This window comes from Eleginops maclovinus, chromosome 10 (genome assembly GCF_036324505.1).
Source record: "Eleginops maclovinus isolate JMC-PN-2008 ecotype Puerto Natales chromosome 10, JC_Emac_rtc_rv5, whole genome shotgun sequence".
Classification (NCBI taxonomy): Eukaryota; Metazoa; Chordata; class Actinopteri; order Perciformes; family Eleginopidae; genus Eleginops; species Eleginops maclovinus.
Window position 1 is genome coordinate 11,037,108 of NC_086358.1, and position 21,661 is coordinate 11,058,768.

The following is a 21,661-nucleotide window of genomic DNA, read 5'->3' on the forward strand; positions in this document are numbered from 1 at the left end:
TAAATATACCTGGATTGTGTTTACCAGGATCAATGTATAACATCCTGTCTTTGATTCTGGATATAATCACTTCCTTCAATATTTTCATCACCTAGTAGCATTTATTTTTTCGGTCTATAACTGAACGGCTTAGAATGTGTTGTAACTAGCTTGCAGTGACTTTTTAATTAAACCAACATCAATAAAGAAAATGTCTTGTAACAGGGTAATCTCAAACTATTTATATCATGTTCCTAATTGAAGAATGTGGAAAACTCATTTTCCACCTATTTCATAATGTCTTAAAACTGTCCACGCTCTGATAATATCAGTCATCCCATGGTTACTACATCACCAGCAGGGGTGTTCTAAAAAAAAGGGCAGTCCTTGAGCAATATAAAATATGTTCACTCATCTCATGGGGCTTGCACTTTATTTGAGGAGCCACACTAGGCAATTCCACTTTGAGGTTCGAGCAGAGCTATTTTAACTGCTGTGTAGCAGGGGAATATAGGGTACCAGGCACCTGCATGAAGGAAAGAAATGTCAAGAGTGAAAGGCTTCGTTTAAAAATAGGCATTTTTTCTTTGTGATGGTCTATTGAGGCAGGATACCCTGCATGACGCATATATTATTCTCAAAGGGACAGAAAGATTAAAATACATTAAATATATTTTGATATTCTTGACGTTTCAGTCCGTCAAACAAGGGAACAAAAGCTTAACAATGAGCCATACGCTCTGAGCATTAATTGGAGCCTTATGGTGAATAATAACAGCAGTTTAGGACACATGTAGTCCACGGTTTGCCACATTTTATACGATTGTAATTCAAAGCACTTGTACCCTCACATCCACTCAGTCACGGTGTAGCAAGTGACAAATACAGCTGTCCTCCTTCTCGGTACACGCAGGCTACTGTTCATGACAACTATATGAATAAGTAATGACACGACCCAGGAGGTGCTTAATGCATTTTCATGCGGCTGGCAGTGCTCACTTCACTTTGTTCTTACAGAGGACACAAGTTGTCTGGTGTTGGCTCGCAGTCACACAAGATGTTTTATTGCTTCATGCTCTGGTGTCTTTGAATAAGCAGGCGGCTGATATCTTTTGTTTTCCGTGACTCACCTGCCTCATTTCTTTGTAGCTGTGGTGTCTGAAGTCCAAGTCGTCCGTTGTTATGACTTCATTGCGTCTGTGGTAATAATTATTTGGATCTGTGGGGAAGAAGAAAACATATAAAAGAGATGAGTTATTTTTATGAACAGAGGAAAGGAGTGACCAGTCATGTAAGGTACGTAGAGACTATAAAAGCACCTGCTCTCTCCTCTACTTATGTTCATTTTATATTTGGTATACAAAGAATCAGATACAGCAACAACATTGCATTTGTGTATGTGTGCTGGAAACAAGAACAAAAGCATGGGGTTGTATTACAAAGGGCATATATGAGAAATTTGCTTCTGTTGAAAAATAGTTTAAAAAAACGCCTTTTATATTAGAATGCATGTTTTTGTCCGTTGGGCCCTCAAATCAAAATATGTGGTTTTAACTGGTTTCTATGGGGACATCTTTGTCCTCAAAAGGACTTTTTCTGGCAGTGTTTTGGCTACACATTCATTAGAGATGTATTAAAGGAGCTGAGTTTGAAGTGCCAAAATTAGAAGAAAAAATGATAACCCTCACATCCTTGCCAAAATGTGTGCAATAGCCGTTACCACAGCCAAAACGGTCGAAACGTGAAAAACCCCAAAGGTCCCTAGTGAGCTCCTAGGATTTACTTTTTAAATTGGTAACATGACGCATGGGTGTGCAGCCTTTAAGACACAGGACTTTAAAATGGACCATTTTCCATTTCCTACCGACAGGCAACATAGTTTTTTATAACTCATGACGGCTGTCTTCTGCTAACCGTAACCAAGTACGCTTGAAGACCAAAGACCTCCAACCTATATATTTAGACGTAGATATATTAACCAAAGATGTTTTCTCTAACCATATCCAAGCGGAGTTCATGCCTTTTCCAGACCAAACCAAAGCAGTATTTGATCAGATTTTCTTTTTTTTCAAACAGTGATGCCGTCTATGTTGATGTCGCTTATAGATGTGTCTCTGAGAGCATGATTGCTTCCCTTCTGGACCAGTCCCACATCATATATTATTCTGATGTTTAACTCTTGTTTGGCAAAAATAATTAATGTGTCTTCTTTGTCCATACAAACCCGTCACCTGGCATAGGACAGCCAAGGATCTCCACTCTCATACAGATGTTGCCGATGCGAAACCAGGCGCGAGGGTTGACTCGGATGTATCTGGCGAGCACTGGCACTGGGAAGATGTTCCGGACTGGGATTTCCTTTTCCCTGTTGCCAACAAAGATCTACTGAGGCAAACACAGCCATTCAGAGAGTAATCAGAAAAGTGTTTCTGTGTGAAGTAAACCTTAGTTATTTTATTATTTTAACTTCAACAAGACGGTTTTGTTTCTGGTTGGTTAGTTTATCTTTTTGCCATCAGGAATACATTCTTGGTGGAAAGGTGTTTCAAGAAAGAATCCATTACATTTTGGATTGTATCCAAATAAAGGGGCTACACTGTATGAGTGCCTTTGTAGTTTATTAGTGTATTTGTCATGGACAATGCCTTTTAACCAAAATCTTTACATTATGCGAATGTAGCTCAGAATGTCATACATTGTCGCAGATGAGATTAAAACCGCAGCCTAATAAATAAACAACATTAGTCACCATGTGTAAAGGATAGGACTACATACAGCAGATGTAAAAACGCTTTAAATAGAACAAATTCAGTTAGAACATGCACACTGTAATGCTGTTTGGGTCCTCATAACTCTTAATCAAACACAGACACATGCACCCGTAGGATGTGATACAACTGTGAGCTTATTATACATTCAAAACATTATGGTTCTTCTCTGCACCTTTTGGCATTTTGCAAGACAAACAGTGCAGTTTGGCATTTGGCTTTTAAGGTGAGAGTGAGTGGGAGTTTGTACCTTGTAGACTAAATGACTGTGGGGCATACTCTCCCACATCTGTGACATCAGCTGCCGCAGCAGTGTACAGTTTGAGCAAAATCTCATTAGCTGTGATGTAAAAAGCAGTAGAGAGTAGCAAGGATATGATTTTCTTCAAAAACATCATCTGATCTGCATGTTTATGGATAATAGTTTTATTATTTTACAGGTCAAATGCCTCTCAGCTGTTGCTTTAGATTGTTGTCAATATCATTTTGTGTTTGGATTTTATTCAATGTCATCAAGTGCGTAATGTATCTTTGATGATGAGCCAGGAGGAAGTTCCCATCTGCTTGAGATCATCAATGTTTAAGACTGCCTTCCAGCTCATTAAGCCCGGAAATTATCAGAGATCTAAATGTTTCTCTGTAATTGCTCTTTGGCAATATACCTTGTTCTATGATGTTCCAGTCAACAAGGGACATACTAAACACAACTCCATATGAATCTAGAGAAGGAGCAATAATGCTCGAGTTTAAAAGCCTGATGATAATTGTCTACTGCTAAGATATATGGAGATAGTAGTTTCTAAATGCCATGATTGTTACTCACCATGTCCTCTGAGCCGTTCTTCAGTGTTATCCAGGTGTGACTGTCATTGCTCACCATGACCTTGTATGAGGTCACCCAATCGCTCCTGTTAGCGTGAGGAAGAAAAGGAATATCCTCTCAGGGATGAATTTAATGCAAATGAGGTGACTGTGAGAAAGTCTCTTAGCACATGGCCAGACAGGCTTAATGCTCACAGGGATGAAGTCTGTTTCGAAACAGGACAATGGGAGGTCAGGGAAATATTAGAAGTGTCACTTGAGCGTGTCATTGCAAGTTTTGGAATATGAGCAAAAGAGAAGTTTGCCACGCATATGGTTTTCATTTTAGCTGGGCAAGTTTTGGTTTTGAATACAAGGAAACTTTCGAAGAAGACAGGAGCTTTATTGATCCCCCGAAGAGGAAATTCAGTTCTCCACTCTGTTTTGTTATAAACATGCACATGCAGCCGTAAAATCACACAATTCACACAGTTACAGTATACATGCATCGAGAAGATCCATAGCAGAGCAGGTAGCGGTTGGGGCATTGTTCAAGGGCACCTCAGCAGTGGCCCAGGAGGTGATCCTCTCCAACACCAGTCCAGGCACCGTATTTCTTGTTCCGATCGGAACGTGAACCGGCAACCCTTCAGACCAAAGTCCAAGTCCCTACAGACTAGACCACTCCTGCCCCTTTTGGCACAATAATCAGACTGAGTTTTGATTCACTTCATTCATTCAAATAGTCATTTAAACCACTAGAGAAATTGAATTGCTGGTGGTGATTTAGGTATCTACAACCTAACCTAATAAACAGAATTTCATATGTGGGTGATGTTATTGTGAATGCAAAGTAGCATCGCATGTGTTCTGACATTTAAACAGTGCAGTAAACATTAAAGGAAACCATGTTGGTGTGTTTGACATACTTCTCAGGCATGTTTCGACTTCCCTCAATTCCTGTACAATACAAAACATATTGGTATACTCTTAAAATTGGAGTTGTGAAGCTAAAACATCAGGAGTTTCTTTGATTCAAAGTATCTTAGGTAGAGCACAGAGGTTTTGTATAGCAAACACACTTCACTGGTGATTTACTGTCCCATCACGCCAGAGAGAGCTCTGTGAGCAATATGTGGGATGACAGTGACTCCCATGCTTCTGGATAAAGACATCAGTGCTGAGCTGGTCAGGCCTAGTAAGAATTCCCAGTTCTGCTAATTAAAGCTCTGTTATAGACAGAAACCCCTGAGTTGGCTCTGTCGACAGTAACATGCCCTACAGAGCTAATTGCGGGAGAAATTCTGTCTCAGGCATCGGTGTCTTCTGCACCCTCAGATTGTGCTTGTCTTGAAGGAAAATTACAAACAGCCTGATAAAGTAACTCCCCATGCTCTCTAACTACACAGCAGTTGCCAGAAATCTGTGCCCACCCTTCCAATTAGGAAGTGCAAAGGCCAAAAGTTGTCAGAATCGCATTATTACCAAGCAAAGTCAAAGTAGAGGGGAGAGGAAAATGTGTACAGCAGCTGTTGTTGTTTTTTCCTAAAGTGAAAAAATGACCCTGGTTAATTAAGATTAATTCTGGGTAAAGTTAAACCAATATTGCCTCTGTGCTTGATTAACTAAAACTAGTACAATTCCACCCAGATATTTTAAAGTTTCCCTTGAATATACTGTATTAAAATAATAGATCCTGCACTGGCACAATTATTAAAGCAATAGGGATGTCAGAGACTAAATGCATGCCTAAAAAAGCCCTGGCAGACTCCTCCATAAGGCAGTGGGAGGTGAGACTTTACCCTTCCCTTTGTATTTGGATGATAGGTACATAAATTGCCATGGAAACCAGTAATATCATTTATATCTTAACTTCACAGACAACAATAGCCGTGCACAGACTCATCCCGTCTTATAGCACGTAAAGACCTACTGTAGATATAATTAAAGTGGAAATGTGTACAGTTTATAATATAATCCCTTCTTGTCATCAGTGTGAACAAGCTTACTGTGCAGTAAAATCTTTTCTTTGTTATTTTGATAATGAAATGACCTTTTAAGGGTCTGCACTCCAATCAATCAAACTCATAAATCCTTAATCCCACAGTGAGGGGATCAGAAAAAAGACTTGTGAAAAGGGCAAACACCAGTGAAGGTTCAGAGCCATGCGGATTGGAAAGCTTGTTTTGTTTATAGTAGTGGAGTCAAATGTTCCAGTTGGATTTACAGGAAAATCCAACTCATTTAAAGTTCTGGAGCAATGTAGCTGTTTGCTTACATTTACATCATTCCCCACAGTTAATTTGAAACTCATGCCATATGCAATTAGATTCTTAGCCATTTACTTTATTTGGATTTAATTTATCAATATAAGCAACATGGCTCTCTGCACTGAAAAAACTGAAGAGTTGACTCTGATGAAATGTATAATGTCAATACATTTCATCTAACTGTATTAGGTTAGTTGAAAGCAACAATATTGAGTTGATCCTCATATTTTTCATTTAAACTTGATATTTTAGCTTTCAACTAACCTAATACAGTTAATTAAAGTCAACATTTCAGTTTCAGCATGGGTAGCAATGTTGTTTGTGCATTACTTTGATAACAAACAACTTTATCTTACCATTGCACGGTTCATTTTCTGGTCATAATTAATGTCTGTACAACATTTAATACCACAAAATGAGCCCTAATGACTTTTTTGATGGCCACGTGTTTCCTCTAGCAGCACGTGAGGTTGAAATTTGTGGTTTTGAGTGAAATGATTTTACATCTATCTATGGGTTTGTCATGCAAAAAAGGGCACAAAATCAATCAATGATCACAATTATACTTCTAAATTAGCTTGCACAAGAAAATCCCTATCCTCATCCATTTGCAACTCTCCATGCACGCCTGGGGGATTCCTACTCACGACCAGAGGGAGCTTCTGCCTTGTGTGATGACCCCCGTGAACTTCGTCAGTCTCCGGGCATCCACCTCGAACCACTGCAGCGGGTCATCTCTCCCAGCGCACCAGGCCCCGTCATATAGGTCATCTTCGTAGATGCCAGCCTGTATGCCAGAAACAGCCATATGGAGCAGAATTTGAGTCCATTTGTGGAAATACTAACACACAGTCCATGTAAGGATACACACACAGTCTTGAAATGCTTGCCGACTCTTTGCTTGTGTTTGTTAAATTATTAAAAAAGGTCACTATATTGGGGGTGAATAGTGAATAGTGAAATTTGAGCCTCCAACAGTTAACTTTCTGTCCATATGATCTACAATAAATACAGGTGTTTTCTAACATGGACTGTACATTTTATAAAACACGTACAGGATCCATCAATCAAACTAGAAGGTATCAATCTATATGGAGTGAACGAGGGCAGAAACAAAACCAGTGAAGTTGAGTTACAGGAATGAACGCAGAACACATCTGTGAGACAGGGATGACTGTCTGAGCTTCTCTGTTATTCATTTTGTAAATGTCCCCGCTGTGGGACTAATAAAGGATTTCTGATTCTGATTTCTCAGCATTAAACTGTTCAGGTGTACTGATGCAACATGAGAACATATTCTGAATTTAAGTATAATCCTTTTTCATTTTCTAAAACCAGTTATGGGTTTTATGAACTATATGCTCAGCTTCAATTATTTATACGGTGTTAACATTTCATCAACGTTTTGAATCCTGTTCATATGAAGTTGAAAATATTTAGATTGTAAGAGGTAAGTGTTCAGCTGCCTTACCTTAATTTCCTAAAGCAAAAATGCACGTCTAGGTTTACTGTTGAATGAACTATTTACTTGAAATAAATAAACACATAGAACATATCCCAGCATTGTCAGCCATTATTAGCATTTTGTGGAAATATAAGTATGCTGTTTTTAACTTTCTAAACCGGTGATCCAGTATGAATCCTCTATAAGAAAGTTAAATTCAACACAAGGTGTTGGTTGCTTGAATCTTAACAAACCTAAACCGCATCAAAAGTGGAAACAAAGCAAGCTCCCTGGCCCCAGGCCCGATTCAACAGACAACATCTGCTTTCTATGTTGTTTTCACTGATATACAGATACATGTTCTGGACTCTATCTCTGCCCCTCTCTGATCCCCTGAGAGGAAGATCCCTTACCGCACACACACACACACACACACACACACACACACACACACACACACACACACACACACACACACACACACACACACACACACACACACACACACACACACACACACACACACACACACACACACACACACACACACACACACACACACACACACACACACACACACACCAAATATCAAATCCTTTGTTTTGTTGGTTTCATGAAACATACTGCCTGTATTTGGGGATTTAGAGTGTGTGTGTGTGTGTGTGTGTGTGTGTGTGTGTGTGTGTGTGCGTTTCATTAATTGTATGATTCAGAGTGCAGCCTGCACAATGACACCGCACACATGCTAATATCCTCAAAGCACAGCTTGCACTCACAGGAAATGCCTCTTCCCCCCAATGCCCAAAGGCTTGGGGATTGGACCCTATTTTGACAGCAACACTTTTAATGTCCTTTTTGAGTTGAATACTAAAATACCTGTGAGCTGAAAAGCAAGTGATGGCAGCTGACATCTTTTCATGGAGCTTTAATAACAACCCAAATGAATGCCAAAATTAAAAGATGCTATCTCTAGATCATATTTACTTTTTATTGCTGCTTTGTGTGGGGAAAAACGAATCTTCCATTGAAAAGGCCAAGAAAAAGGTGAAGTTGCCCAGGGTGTAATGCAATGGAAACATTTTTGGCAAGCTTGCCCAAGCTAACATCATTTTACATTCCTGTCCCACCTGAATGTTGAGACGACCTCTGTGTGCACCAAGGCCGTAGCGTTTCGTGGATGAAGCATGAAGCTGGAAATCATCAATCTTCAGTGTTTCCAGTCCCATGGGAGGGCATTCTGGGTAATGAGAAAGACAAATTAGCCTGTGATGGTATGTATCATTGTGTGTTGCATTGCTACAGTATGGTTGCTCTCTGCACAGTACAGCTCCTGAGTACTAAATAATGAGCAATTTAGACTTTTTATGATCAAATGTGTGAAGCAAACAAGACAGCAGCTGTACTGTTTTATTGAGAATATAGCATACAGGTACTCTATAGACAAATGCAATGAAGTCAACTCATAAACAATGAACAGTTCTATTCTGATGAGGTGAAACGAGTTATTGTTCTCAAACTTTTCAGCTTATTTGATCCCATACATACAGTATCCACACTTTGAATTAAACAGAAGTTCATGTGTATCAAACATTTTATACTTCTGTCCATAAACAACTAATTATCTCAAAACTTGGAAAATCAAACCATAAAAGGGGGACCTCCCCAGCGAGTTTGAGGCTTTGATGTGTAAAGTGCTATGAATTTTAAAATGTGCCACTTTTCATGGATGATTAATGACTATACACTATGAACACTCCTGTTTGTAGTTTTGCAATGTACGCCTCTCACAGCCATCTAACTGCACCCTGAATGCATGATTAAATTGTATGACTAAAGCAATCTTATGAAATGGAGAAAATGGAAATTGCAGAAGCTACAGTTGCAAACCTGTCAAGCTTTTTTAAAGGCATTGGAAAAAGATATATAATTTGATCAAAGGGGGATATTTCAAAAGAGGGCTTCTTGGATTGCTGAAAGGTCTCTTATGCATTGACGGAACTTTTTCAAAACTGGTATGCATGCTCGACTGAGTGGGTTTTTTTAGCAGCAAAACTGACAGACAGCTAAAAGATAATGAATGTGTAAATGCTCAAAACGTTTGCACTATAATTCCCTTAGAGCACATAAGCAATTTTGAAACTGCTCTTCCATAAAGTTGGGAAATCAATAAATACATTTTAAACAAAGGAAGACATTAAATCAGCAGAGGCTTGAATGTGACTTTTAGTTCATAGTGTGAGTCAGAACCAGAAGCTCTGGATCCTACAGTTCGCATAACTAAAAATGATAATGCCCCCCTGTGTGATTAACATGTTCCAAACTCTGCTCTATTCAGTTTTTTCAAGTCTCCAAGCTAAAATTACATTGATGACAACGCTAACAACTCATCAGGTTTTTTTTTTTTTCTTCTCATTCTTTGCTCCCACTTTCCATGTTTTCCATTTTCATTTCTGTATATTATGATACTGTACGGTGCAGGTATCCTCCCAGCCCAAACAAAAGGACATAAGTAATATTCAATACAAGAGTCCCAGAATTAAATTCTTTACTAGCATTGCAGAAGACCCCAATTAGCAGTCATTGATTTGACTTATCATCTTGTAATTAACTCCTTGAGTATGGCAATTATCCAGTAACACCCACTGATGCCACAGAAAAGGTTTGGCAGGCACGCCGAAGCCTTCAAAGCCCTCTGCCTTTATTTGAGATAAAAAACTGTCTTAAAAAAAGAGAGAACTGCAAATCACTTAAGAATGTTTTCATTTGCTGCTGGAGGGAGTTTGCAGTTCATTTGAACAGATGCCTGTCTTTAAGTGAATGCAGAAGCAGAGTTGGTTTTCACTAAATAGAGCTCTTTGTGTGAGATCCTTTACACAACAATGGATGTCAACAAGTGAGAGCAAAATAGTGAAATCAAGGTTGATATGTGAAATCCTAGCAGCACAACGGCACTTTGGGTCAGATCCTTCTGTTAGCAGACTTTCTGGATCACATTTTACTTTCAGAGCAAGAATTTCCGATTGGGCACCGGTCTGTTTGTACATGCAGCATATGCTGCACATGCTGCTGTCATACAGCCAGGATTGCCTTCTTAGAATTAACACCCAAAAGTCTAACACACACAACCAAGACAAACAAATCCTTTTTTTTACCAAGTACTGTAAATCTGGATAGGATTTATGCATATGATCTTGGACAAATTCTGCAGTAAAGTGTATATTTTATCCATAACGGAAGATGGCTTGGATGGTATATGTTCCAGCAGCCTGATATGTCTGAAACTCTGAAGACTGTCAATCACACGCACCAGGATTTGTAAAACAGCCAGAAAACAGATCAGCATCCAAAATCTGTGCATGCATGACACAATTTATGTTTGGTCCATAAAGCAAATAATATAACGAGAGGAAATTCATTTCTGCAGTAAAAGTGAAGCATTAGGCTGATTAACAAGCCGTTAGGGCAGTATTCACAGGAACTCAATATAGCAATAAAGAATATACAGTGTGTGCTATATAGTATCTATAAAGCATTCACACAATCTACTTGTTTCCCTCGGAGCAGGATCAAGGTTTACAGGACAACATTCAAATGGTGCCTTTCATGTTGCAAAGCCCTAAATCTTTTTTCAACCATCTGAATGCAATCCTTTAGGACTAACTCATGATCCAAGCAGCTGGTCTTAACAATAATGTGCAATAGAAAAGTAAAAGCAGTCCATCAGTGCTTCATGTGTTCCAATCTAGGCCACTTGCCATGTTACTCCTGAGGCTTTGCATGATGCAAAAAAATCTTATTTCCCAAGTGAGTAGAGTATTCAAATGTAGGTGCATGACTAGGTGATGATAGTTAACAAACATTACATTAGCTAAAATGATCAAAACATAAACTACCGGTCATACCAGACCAAGTAAAACAACAGTATTAAGTTTCTTCGTACAGTGTATTGTATTGATCATGAGTTAGGAATTTCAATTGTAATTTTTTTTTGGACATCAAACCCTTTCTCTGCAGCTTGACTGTGCGCGTGTCAAACTGTGATATCAGAGCGGAAACATCTTGTTTCAACACATTTCTTTTACATCCAATGGGAACAATGAATGAGCTGTGAAACATCTGCTTGAGCAAACCTTTTGAATCATCCCCGGTCTTAGATCCTCATTAAATGAGTTCCCTATTGTTTTGGTATGTGTAGATGTGGCAGGCACTGAGGGTCTGCTACATCTCCAACAATGGTCGCATACTCAAGCATTTGGCAGCTAAACATATTTTCTGAAGCTAAGTAATGCAGCTATGGATGGATGAAAATTGTATGTCTTTTTACATAAGTCAGCTAGAAGATGCTGAAAGAAACTTGGAAAACAGATTGATGTTGAGTCAGAGTTTCATCCATGAAAACATGATTTCGGGAGCCTGATCCTTCCAGACCTTGACTGTTTTGGCTCCTTTGTGCTAGGCGTGTCGGCATGAAGCTCCCATTTTCCAACATGCAGGAATATCCAACTTTCTGCTACCATCCTCAAGTGCCAAATTAAAAAAGGCAGTCACTCTGTCTGTCTCAGTAGGTTCCCTTCAAGAGCTTCAACATAAACACATCAATTCACAGTTGGCCTCCACAACCTCTCCTATCCTCCCAGAATGATTAAATGCAGCTCACCGTTATGTTATAAATGTCTGACAGTGGGTAAATACATCTTAACAAGGGCAATATCACCACGTTGAGAGTCGTGGAAAGTCTGAGGTCAAAACACATGTGAGCTGCTCTAAATCACGCTCTCGGTCAAGCGGGTTTAATCTGTCATCTGACCTGACATGAAGGCTACAGGGGCATCCTGGTTTCAGTTTAGAAAACACATTGTGATCCAAGGAAACCAAACACAATGCTTCATAGGCAAAGAAGACATCAGCGCCTCTGAAGCTTTACACCACTTTTGAGAGTATCAGCTTATATTGCCAGACTTTTCCTCTCAGGGAAAATATGCTCCCTGAAAAATGAGCATATGCTCTCGGCCCTTTCCAAAATATTTGTCATCTCTGAGAGAGTTTGTTTCTTTTTTCCCATCCTAACGGCTCCCGTGAAAGCTGAGAAGTGATCCAAACGCGTCGGGGGGAGGATTAATTTTTATGAGATCATGAATTTTCCATAACAAGTGTGAGTGTCACCGGTTGCTCACTCACCCTCTTTTATAGAGTTGTATTGTCCTTCTCCTTCAGATATGCTGTTTGGGGTTTTCAAGGGGCCCTTCTTGGTCTTCTCAGCCTTTTTGTTGGCTGTTTTTACTAAGAAAGGAAATAACATCAATGCAGGAACATAAATCAAACTTTTTCCGTTTTAAAGAAGCACATTTGACAGATCAAATCACCTTTAAAATTATGATTCATTGTTGTGCACAGAGAGAGAAGTGTTGACACAGGAAAGAACTAACTTTGGCTGGATTCAGTCAGACACATGTGGAGAGATTCAGGATCTGGGGTCTGAACCAAGAGACAATCTCCAGGCACAGAATTTGAAAACGTTTAACTGTGGTGCTCCATACCTTTAATCATGTATGTCTCCCACTCACTGAGGCTAAGCCAATGCTCATTTAAGATCTAAAATACACTGATACTATGTATAAGACAACTCACTTAAGGTTTAAATCAGTCATGGAAGCCCCATGTACAGAAGGCAGGATGGAGGCAGGGTGAATTGCAGTGAGGCTTGAGATTTTTATTTGACTGACAGCCAGGTCAGCATAGACGGCACGTAATAGCAATCCTTCTCACATCTGAAAGTCTTTATCCCCGTCTCATTCTAGGGACAGGTTAAGTCTAAAACAATGCTCCAGGCTATGTGGTTCAGCGTAAGGGATATACTGTACAGGGAGATGTGATTTAGACGTTGGTGAAGTACAGATAATAATCAAAGTAATAATAACACAATAAAAACCATAAGCATTTTAAGCATTAAAAATAACTATCAAACGTGTCAGAGCTTTGAGTTATAGTTGAAAGCCATTCTTTAAAAAAAAAACCTACTGCAAGGAGTTCCTTCTACATGTTCACTTTTGGAATAAATGAAAAATATATTTGAAAACGAGTTTGAGCTTCACTCAAGATAACTCCCAAATTAGGCAATATCACACTGTTTTTTGGCCTATAGGACCATTAAACACACCATTTTATGCTTTCATGTCTGTTTTCGATACAGGTTAATAAAGTTTCACAACCTTTACCCCATACATTTAGAAAAGGTAAGAAAAAGCCTTTGGTGTAGAAAACAAAAAATACAAAATGAAAAAATCTAAGTACTAACATCTAAAAACTGGATTCATTTATTAATTTTACACACACACACACACACACACACACACACACACACACACACACACACACACACACACACACACACACACACACACACACACACACACACACACACACACACACACACACACACACACACACACACACACACACACACCTTATACTTACAAGTATGTGTAGTGTGATAGAGATAAAATAAACAAACCATATCAAAGGGAAGCAGTGTTTTTTACATATATGACTGTAATGATACTCCTGCTTTAGCCCCACCTGCAGCAGGTATCTCTGCTGAGACACGTGAATCCAGATTCCTGGAATATGATTTCACGGTCGACACAGCTGCTCTGAATTATCTGCCACCAACGAACCGAAAGTCCTCATGCCTTTTACTGTCCTCAAATCAGCTGGCAGGATCTCAGACATCCCTACGAACCTGCAACTGCATTTGCTGACTGCTGAGGGTCCCATAAAGAGAGCTCAGAGCTGTACTGTGTGGACGATAAGAGGAGAGCTCTGCTGTGTCTGGCTGCTCTAGGAAAAACGTGGATTTCACATGTGTTCTGGCCCCTACATGTAACACAGTCCTGACCTCTACCGTGGGTGAGGCTGCTAATCCCACACAGAAACACGGCTCTGATCTATGCGTTCAGGGAGGAGAAGACAGCCAGAGGAGGTCACTGTTATTATCATTTTGTTTTCTCTCTGCACATCCACCACCATGTGATTTGAATTCAGCTGCTCCTTTGAGGTCTGGGCCGCAATAGTTTTCTTTGAGGTGAAGTATCTTCAAAATACTAACCTGTGACTTCCAACGTCTGACATTTCATTTTAAAGAATAAGCGGACACAAAAAGAAGGTTACATCTTAGTAACATGTTTTTCAATGGTTTAGATCCAAACATATCCTTATTACTAAACATACAATTTGAAATTCCAAAACAGAGCATGAAACTGATGTTTATAGCTATTCAACTCCCTTGTTGGGCTTTGACATGTATGGTTTACTTCAATTATATAGCTTTTAGTATCAGAATACCACTGCATTATTGAAATACCAATAAGTACACATCACATAATACCCATGCACCCACGCCAATACATATTTGCAAATGAAAGTACAAATAGCTGACAAAAATGGGTGAAGCCCCTTTAGCCAGCACTTAACTTTTGTTGTGAGAGATCATATATCTTAAAGGAGTTAGATTTCAGTTAAATTAGTTTCAGCTGTTTATAGAAAAAGTTGATTTTCCAATTTTAGATGAATGATGTTGTACTTTATGGTTGCCATTTAAAGACGCTCCTAGGTAGAAAGAATTTGGCTAAATCAGGAAAGAGGCTCCAAGGCTAGACAGTCAATATTTTTTTAGAAAACAAGTTAATCTATTAAAGTAAAGTATGTGACAGTGATGCCAACACACAGTCCATTATATGCAGTGCCTGATGATCAGGATGGAAGACTGTAGACAGTGAGCGTTCTGTCATGTTTATTTAGTGGACATTTTTCTTAAAACTTGACGAGAAAAGCTCAAATAATCAGCCATACACTGTCATCTAGTGGCAACACGGACTCATCAGGTTATTGAAAAGTTTTAGCAGAACTTTAGTTTTCTAACCTCTGAATTTGTTTCCAATGGCACAGTAAAGATAATATTGTGAAGAAAAACACATTTTCTCAAGAGATGGCAATGCTTTTACCTGATTTTGCATCAGCTGTGGTTTTATCCGTCTGCCTGTTGCTGTCTGCCTTTCCCTTGGTCCCTTTCTTTGCAGGTTTTGGGCTGGGCGGCTCATGCCTGTCAGGTATTGAGGCCACAGGCTTTTCCTGCACCTGGAACTGGTTGAAATGCTCTCTTGTCAGCAGCTCCTGCATGTAGTAATCCTCATCCTCACGGGCAGAGTCAGGGCTAAGGTCTACCAGCCCGGCGAGGAGTCCCAGCAGAGCCAGGGGGGTGAGGAGTGTGAGGCGCTGTCTTGTCATGACCAGGGGGATTATCTCCAGCTGTGAGTCCTGATGTCGTCTCCCGAGGAGCCTGCTGCTGCTGCTGCTGCCAGGCTGTGTCCCATCAACTTCTCCCCTTCCTCTCCCTTTCCACTCCAACACAGAGAGTTCACAAAGTTCTCAAAGCGCTCCAAGTCACTGACGAAAGGAGCGGAGCCAGAGGGTCCATTGACGCCGCAGTCTGGGAAAAATGCAGTGAGGGAGGGAGAAACACAGAGAGCAGGAGATGAGGGAGAGGAGAGGGAAGAGACAGGGAGACAGACAGTGAAGTTCTCTCCTTTTCAGGCTGGCAGGTGACTCAAAAAAGAAAAAAAGTCGTTCTATTATAGATTAAAACCAGTCGAGGCTGCTGACACATTGCTGCGTTATTTTATTAGTGTGAGCAAGAGTGAAAAAGGGATGGAAATCACTCTGGGGATCATACATTGACACATTTGGGATCTGCTTTCATCTCCATCTCCTCCCACTCTGTCTGAGGCAGGCTTTACCACGAGGAAAGTCTCTTCTTTCTTGCAGGGAAATCTGCTGAAACTGCTCTTAACCAGTTTTGCAATGCTGTTTGTGCAAAGGAAAAGCAGAGGCGAGTTCCCTGATCCACGCAGAAGTGTGTTTGAATTGCCAAACTGGCAAAAGAATATGCGTTTACAAAAAAACAGTAGCAGTCATCTGTCGTGAAAAGTAAATCACACAGATGTTATGGTTTAGCAAAAACTGCTCTTAGGGTTTTGAATGTCCTCTAAGAGTAAATTATATCCCTTTACTGGGGAGAGTAATTAACTTGTTGTCCTTCTTCAACCATCCTCATTTGCAGAGGCTTTTCTCGTTTTGCCAGGGCCTGTTTGGACTCTGCAGTAATTTACACGTTAGCAAGCTACTGAAAGGGAGTCGAACAAACTCTCTGTGGAGCGTCCGGGCACGTTCCAGCAAAGGGATGGAGTAATGCACCGCATGTCACACCTCATCACATCAACGTTGTCTTTCCATCATGCTCTCTCACACACACACACACACACACAGATACACACACACACACACAAACACACACACGAATGCAGCAGCTGATTGAGCCTCACAAAAAGACAATAACAAAGCCAACAGTCCTGATTAAAACCATGTTTGTTCTAACTTTGAGTAAGAAATAGGTTTGATCATAGGACCCAACGTTATATCAAGCACTTTCTTTCATTCAGTTCATTTTAAGCAGAGACTTTAAAGCTAGGCTTAAACTAAGTCTTGAGGACTAGTGTGATTCAACTGCACATTTGCACAACTAATAAGTGTAGCTTTGGACATGTTGTCACCCTAAGGCAAGGCTAATTAAGGCAAAGATAATAATCCCTTAACACTCTGGTTGCCCCGCGTGGACGCTACCCAATTTAAATGCACTGGCTCGTTAAATAATAACTGATATGGATTGACAGTAAACGCAGAAAGGTTTGAATTTATTGTATGGAAATCAGACTGAACACCTGAGATGGAGAGCTTCTGAATGGTGGCTAAAGGAGGCAGAGGCTGCAAGCACATCACAGAGGATCAGGATCTGTAGAGTGGGTGGAAAGCTCGAGGCAGTGCGGCTGGCATAGTCTTTCGCCAGCTCGGCAGGCATTCGATGTTCGCCCACTCCTCATCTAGACTGCACCCGTCCTAAAGTGTCTGGGTGAAATATCCTTTCCTCCCTGCACACCATAAAAACAACTGCAACTTGTGTCAAGTGTCAGGTTTCCCCTAATGCATGACCACACCATAGAAGTGATGCCTCTGGAGGCAGGTCTACATTTCACGAGCAATTACTTTATGGCATGGTTAAGGATTTCTAAACCAGTCTGTCTGTCTGTTCAGTTCAGTGTTTGTCGCTAATTAAAGATGGTAACCTCACTTTGTGGTTATGGTTTAATGGTGCAGACCACAATGACTGAATGGGTTGAACGGAAGGCAGAACTGCTAATCATTTCACCTTAGCACCTCTCATAATGGCCAAGATGCTTTTCTAATAACAATTCTTTTAAGATTTAGCAAGGGGAATTATTTTTAAGAAAATGTCAGAATTCTTGGAATTTTCACCATCACTAGGAACAATTCTTTGTAGTAGGAAGCTTCATGAATACAGCCCGAGGGGTTTTAACTCTCATTTTCACATACTGTACATTCTGTTGTCCAATTATGCCTCAGCACTTACAAAATCTAGCACATATACAGCCAAGCTTTAATTACCTCGTGTTTGGACTGTTATTCCGTTTATTCTGCCCTTAGCCCTGTACTTCTTTCCCATGTTCAGTAAAAAATACTGCAGCAACTAGAATCCAGTTTACACTGGTTTTCAATGCATTATAGAGAGGATTTTTAACTTTTCTGAAATCTGTGGGGAGGATCCTCCTGGTAGTCGTTTAGGTTGTTGTAATTGGTTTACAAAATGATCAATTTGACCATTGTAAACATGATTAATATTGCCATGATCTGTCACCTAGCCATGGTAAGGGGTTGTTTAAGATAAGGAAACTAAAACCACTTAGTTAAGTTCCATGTTGGATGGTTTTTCTATGGCAATAAAGGAAGTAGTGTATGTTTTTGGTATTATGTATTATTGTATATATGGCCTCAATTTATCATCCAATGGTTGCATGATCTCTACCACTATACACATGGCATTTACAGGATATATGAACTGTAGTTTTAAAATGAATTAGACACGATCAACATTTATTAAAGCGTGAAATGTTTTCCTTAAACTGCCGTCTGAAACAGCCAAAATGTCTGCATTAAAGCACCTGCTATAGTCTGAAGTAATAACATCAAACCGTCGCTTATCAGGCTGGGGAGCAGAGCAGCTTGAGGCTGGGATGTTGTGACAATAGCTGTCTTTCTGAGAGAAGAACACCCAAGGTGGCAGAGTGATGGCTCCTGCCGTTCTCCATAATCTCCTATAGGGAGAAAATCCCTGGCTTAATTCTCATTTATAGGATGTCAGTGCCCAGAGTGACAGGTTAGAGGCTCAGTGGCAAATAGACCTCCTCCCCACTGCTGCTTTGGCACCTTGTTATTGATAGAAAAGGGAGACTGGTTTGAGATAGAGAATCTGAGGGAGTAGAGAATAATGCATAATGGTACTGTAATGTGAAACAAGTCAAGGCCAAGTGTTCCATGACAATCCATGTGTAGTTGGTGACAATTGGGTCTCAACGTAAGAAATACAAAATTAATACAGTACCACATATTATTCAAATAAAGCTTTTTGTATATAACATGCATACAACTCAATAATGGACCAACAGTGGCATACAAATTAAGGGTTTGTTACATGTTTATACAAGGGAAGAATCTGATTTTGTGTGTCTTACACATTTTAAACATCCCGTTCTCACAGACAACACAACTGCATGCATGCAAACCTTTTTTGTGATCATTCATCAAACAGTACCTTGTGTGTGTGTCACACTGGCTCGTGGCCAATATTTCTAATCAATTCTGAAAGGAAAACAAGGACACCTCTTGACAGGGACAAACTAGCATCGCCTTATAAAGTTATTTACTTACATATCAACCCAAATGTAATTCAACACATTTATGAAACAAATACATGAAGGTCGGTTGCAGCGTTCTTCACGTATTTGCAATGCTATAGATTTTGGAACACATAAAAAAATATTTGTTGTATGTACGTCCAAACTTGGCTCAAGTGTATCTCTGGCCATTTCTGAACACAGAGGAAGATAATAGGCTGTTGTTGCTCTCAGAAATACTTCCCCTGTGTCCATGGAAACTGTGTGAAACGGGGTGATGGTCAATCTGCTGGACCGGCACACACGCAGAGCAGTATGCTTTGAGTGTTGAAGTCTGTGTTAGCTTATGCTCTCCTGGTTTTCTTCTGGGAACCCAGAAAACCCCAACCTGCTTTACCGCTCAAGCCAAACATCATTTTTATTGGTCTGATTAAAGTCAAAATATCCAATGTTGAAACTTAAAGATCTCACAGGTAGTTATATTACTTTCATGGTGTGTAATTCTCAAAAAATGTCAGATGTTTTGAATCAATTCAGTTGATCCCATTACATAAAAAGTTATATTTATAGACATTGTATACCTGATCCTGATTAGTACAGCACAGTGAGATTTTGCTTACTTTTGTGTGGTTTCGTAATGAGCGCATACAGAATCAAAACAAATCAAACTTGATATTTTGTAAAGATACAGCTATAGAACCATTTTTACTAAAGGCCATAGAGAAGCATGTGTACATTTGATGAGATGAGAGAAGATGTTGAATTATGTGAAGTGGAACTTATGAGTGGATGATCTTCCCTCCTGCCTGTGACTATATACACACTATGGCTCTGGCAAATAGCATGAGCACAGAGGAATATGGAAGCCAGTTGCCCTTACAGGACTGAAATATTACTCTTATTCTCCAAACATCTATAAATTAAAACTGTTATAATGGTTTTTTTTTACTTTAGAAATGACTACATGCATGCAAAACGGGTACCCTAGCGAACTAGAGTAAAACGATGCAAAAAGCAGAGTGAATATTGGATTTGCATTCTCCCGGTGGTCAGAAACACAACTCCAAATTCATGTACACTTTCATTAGCTGTTGGAAGAGTTAATAAGCTACATTTTACTGACACGTTTGCCATGCGTGTCAATTTAAAAGGTGATAAAACAGTATGTCAGTGTTGTGTTTACAGCTTGTTTCCGCTGCCCCTTATGGGCCAAGTAAAGAACTGAAGCCACGCTCCTGTGAAGTAGCTCTACTTGATTTCGAAAGCAAATGTTTTCACTGAGTAAGCTGTTTACAGTATTTAGGCCAATTGAGACAAAAAGTACTTTTGACATCTGTGTTTTTCACTGGCTATACTGTTATGGTTTTCTGCAAGGCCTCTGTCAATTCATGCAATAGTTTAAGATCCCTGCAGAAACTATTACATTAGACATATTCCTATCATTTTGGACAATTTATTGCAGTTTGGGGAGGTTGCAGGAATGTCAAGACTCTTTGGTGATGAAAACGCTTTATATCTAATGATTATACACTTTGTCCTCAAGCTGCTCTGTAACGATGTCAGTTTTACTGTTCGGTGGCCTGGCTCCCTGTGCGTTTCAGCACGGCCGCCATCAGTTTCCTCTGTTAAAACGCTCACTTCCTGAACACCTGTCTTTCTAATCCTTTGTCTACATTCACCGAGACTAGGACAGTTTCCAGCTGGATGTGACCGAAACAGGCCAGATGTTCACATCTAATAAGAGGGACAGTTCTAAATTACAACAGCATCATGATAGAAGTAGGAATTTGCACAAGTGCCATCAAATATAATAAAATGTGATTTAGCTGTGTGTGTCCTTTGTAGAAGTTTGCTGTAAAACATTGTGTCTCAAAGAACTATTGTTGAATTCATTACCCAGGACTTTGTTGACACACTGATGCCTGTTTTGTTCTGGTTCTAAAATGGTTGGCCTGACTCGGGGGTTTTGAGTTAATGCAACAAACCCCAAACCATTAAACCTTGTTGAACTATGACGACACTGCAAGCCTATAAGAGGGCCTTGTAGGACAGAAAAAACAACAACAAACAAACATCTGGTTTAGCCGATCCTCCATTGTTAATAGTTCTGATAAAAAACATTGGAGCATTGATATATTCAGCCATAGACAGACTTGCCAACACGAGACAGAACAATAAGTACAAATAAACCTGCAGAAAAATAAGTCATTGTGCTTTAAGACACTGCACAGTATTTGGAGGTCACTAGCTGTTTACAGATGCCATCAGAATAGCTAAGCTTTGTAGACTGTGTGAAGAAAGAAGCATGGCTATCAGTGAGCCAGGCCAGGGATGCTTTCATATTCAAAATATTCATCCACAAGAGATAAAACCGCATAGCACTGATGTATGAAAACAGATGTTTTGGGCTGAACCCTTAATACCCCACAAATGTTATAAAATAGAAGTGGACTCTTTAGTATACAGCCTCCGTTTATTTTTTGTATTGCTGTGAAAAATAACTGCTATATTATCGGTTTTTTTGAACAAATCAAACCTCTTTTTTTTTTTTATAAAGACCTGTTGGTTTCTTGCATTATTTGATAACTCCATCATCAG

At 39.7% G+C, this 21,661-nt stretch overlaps 1 protein-coding gene across 2 annotated transcripts in view; it reads right to left on the reverse strand.

The window, feature by feature from the left end:
- Positions 1–21,661, reverse strand: part of cpxm2 (carboxypeptidase X (M14 family), member 2) — a 31,939-nt gene that overhangs the window by 9,580 nt on the left and 698 nt on the right. The window contains exons 2-8 of one of the 2 annotated variants that reach the window (XM_063894097.1): positions 15,263–15,747; positions 12,441–12,542; positions 8,390–8,499; positions 6,466–6,605; positions 3,571–3,655; positions 2,211–2,361; positions 1,110–1,198 (exon numbers count right to left, since the gene is read on the reverse strand). In XM_063894097.1, the coding sequence (XP_063750167.1) occupies positions 1,110–1,198; positions 2,211–2,361; positions 3,571–3,655; positions 6,466–6,605; positions 8,390–8,499; positions 12,441–12,542; positions 15,263–15,545 (960 nt within the window). In that variant the 5' untranslated portion in view covers positions 15,546–15,747. Of the gene's footprint in view, positions 1–1,109; positions 1,199–2,210; positions 2,362–3,570; positions 3,656–6,465; positions 6,606–8,389; positions 8,500–12,440; positions 12,543–15,262; positions 15,768–21,661 lie in introns of those variants that run through there. The other variant, XM_063894098.1, reaches the window with a different exon arrangement.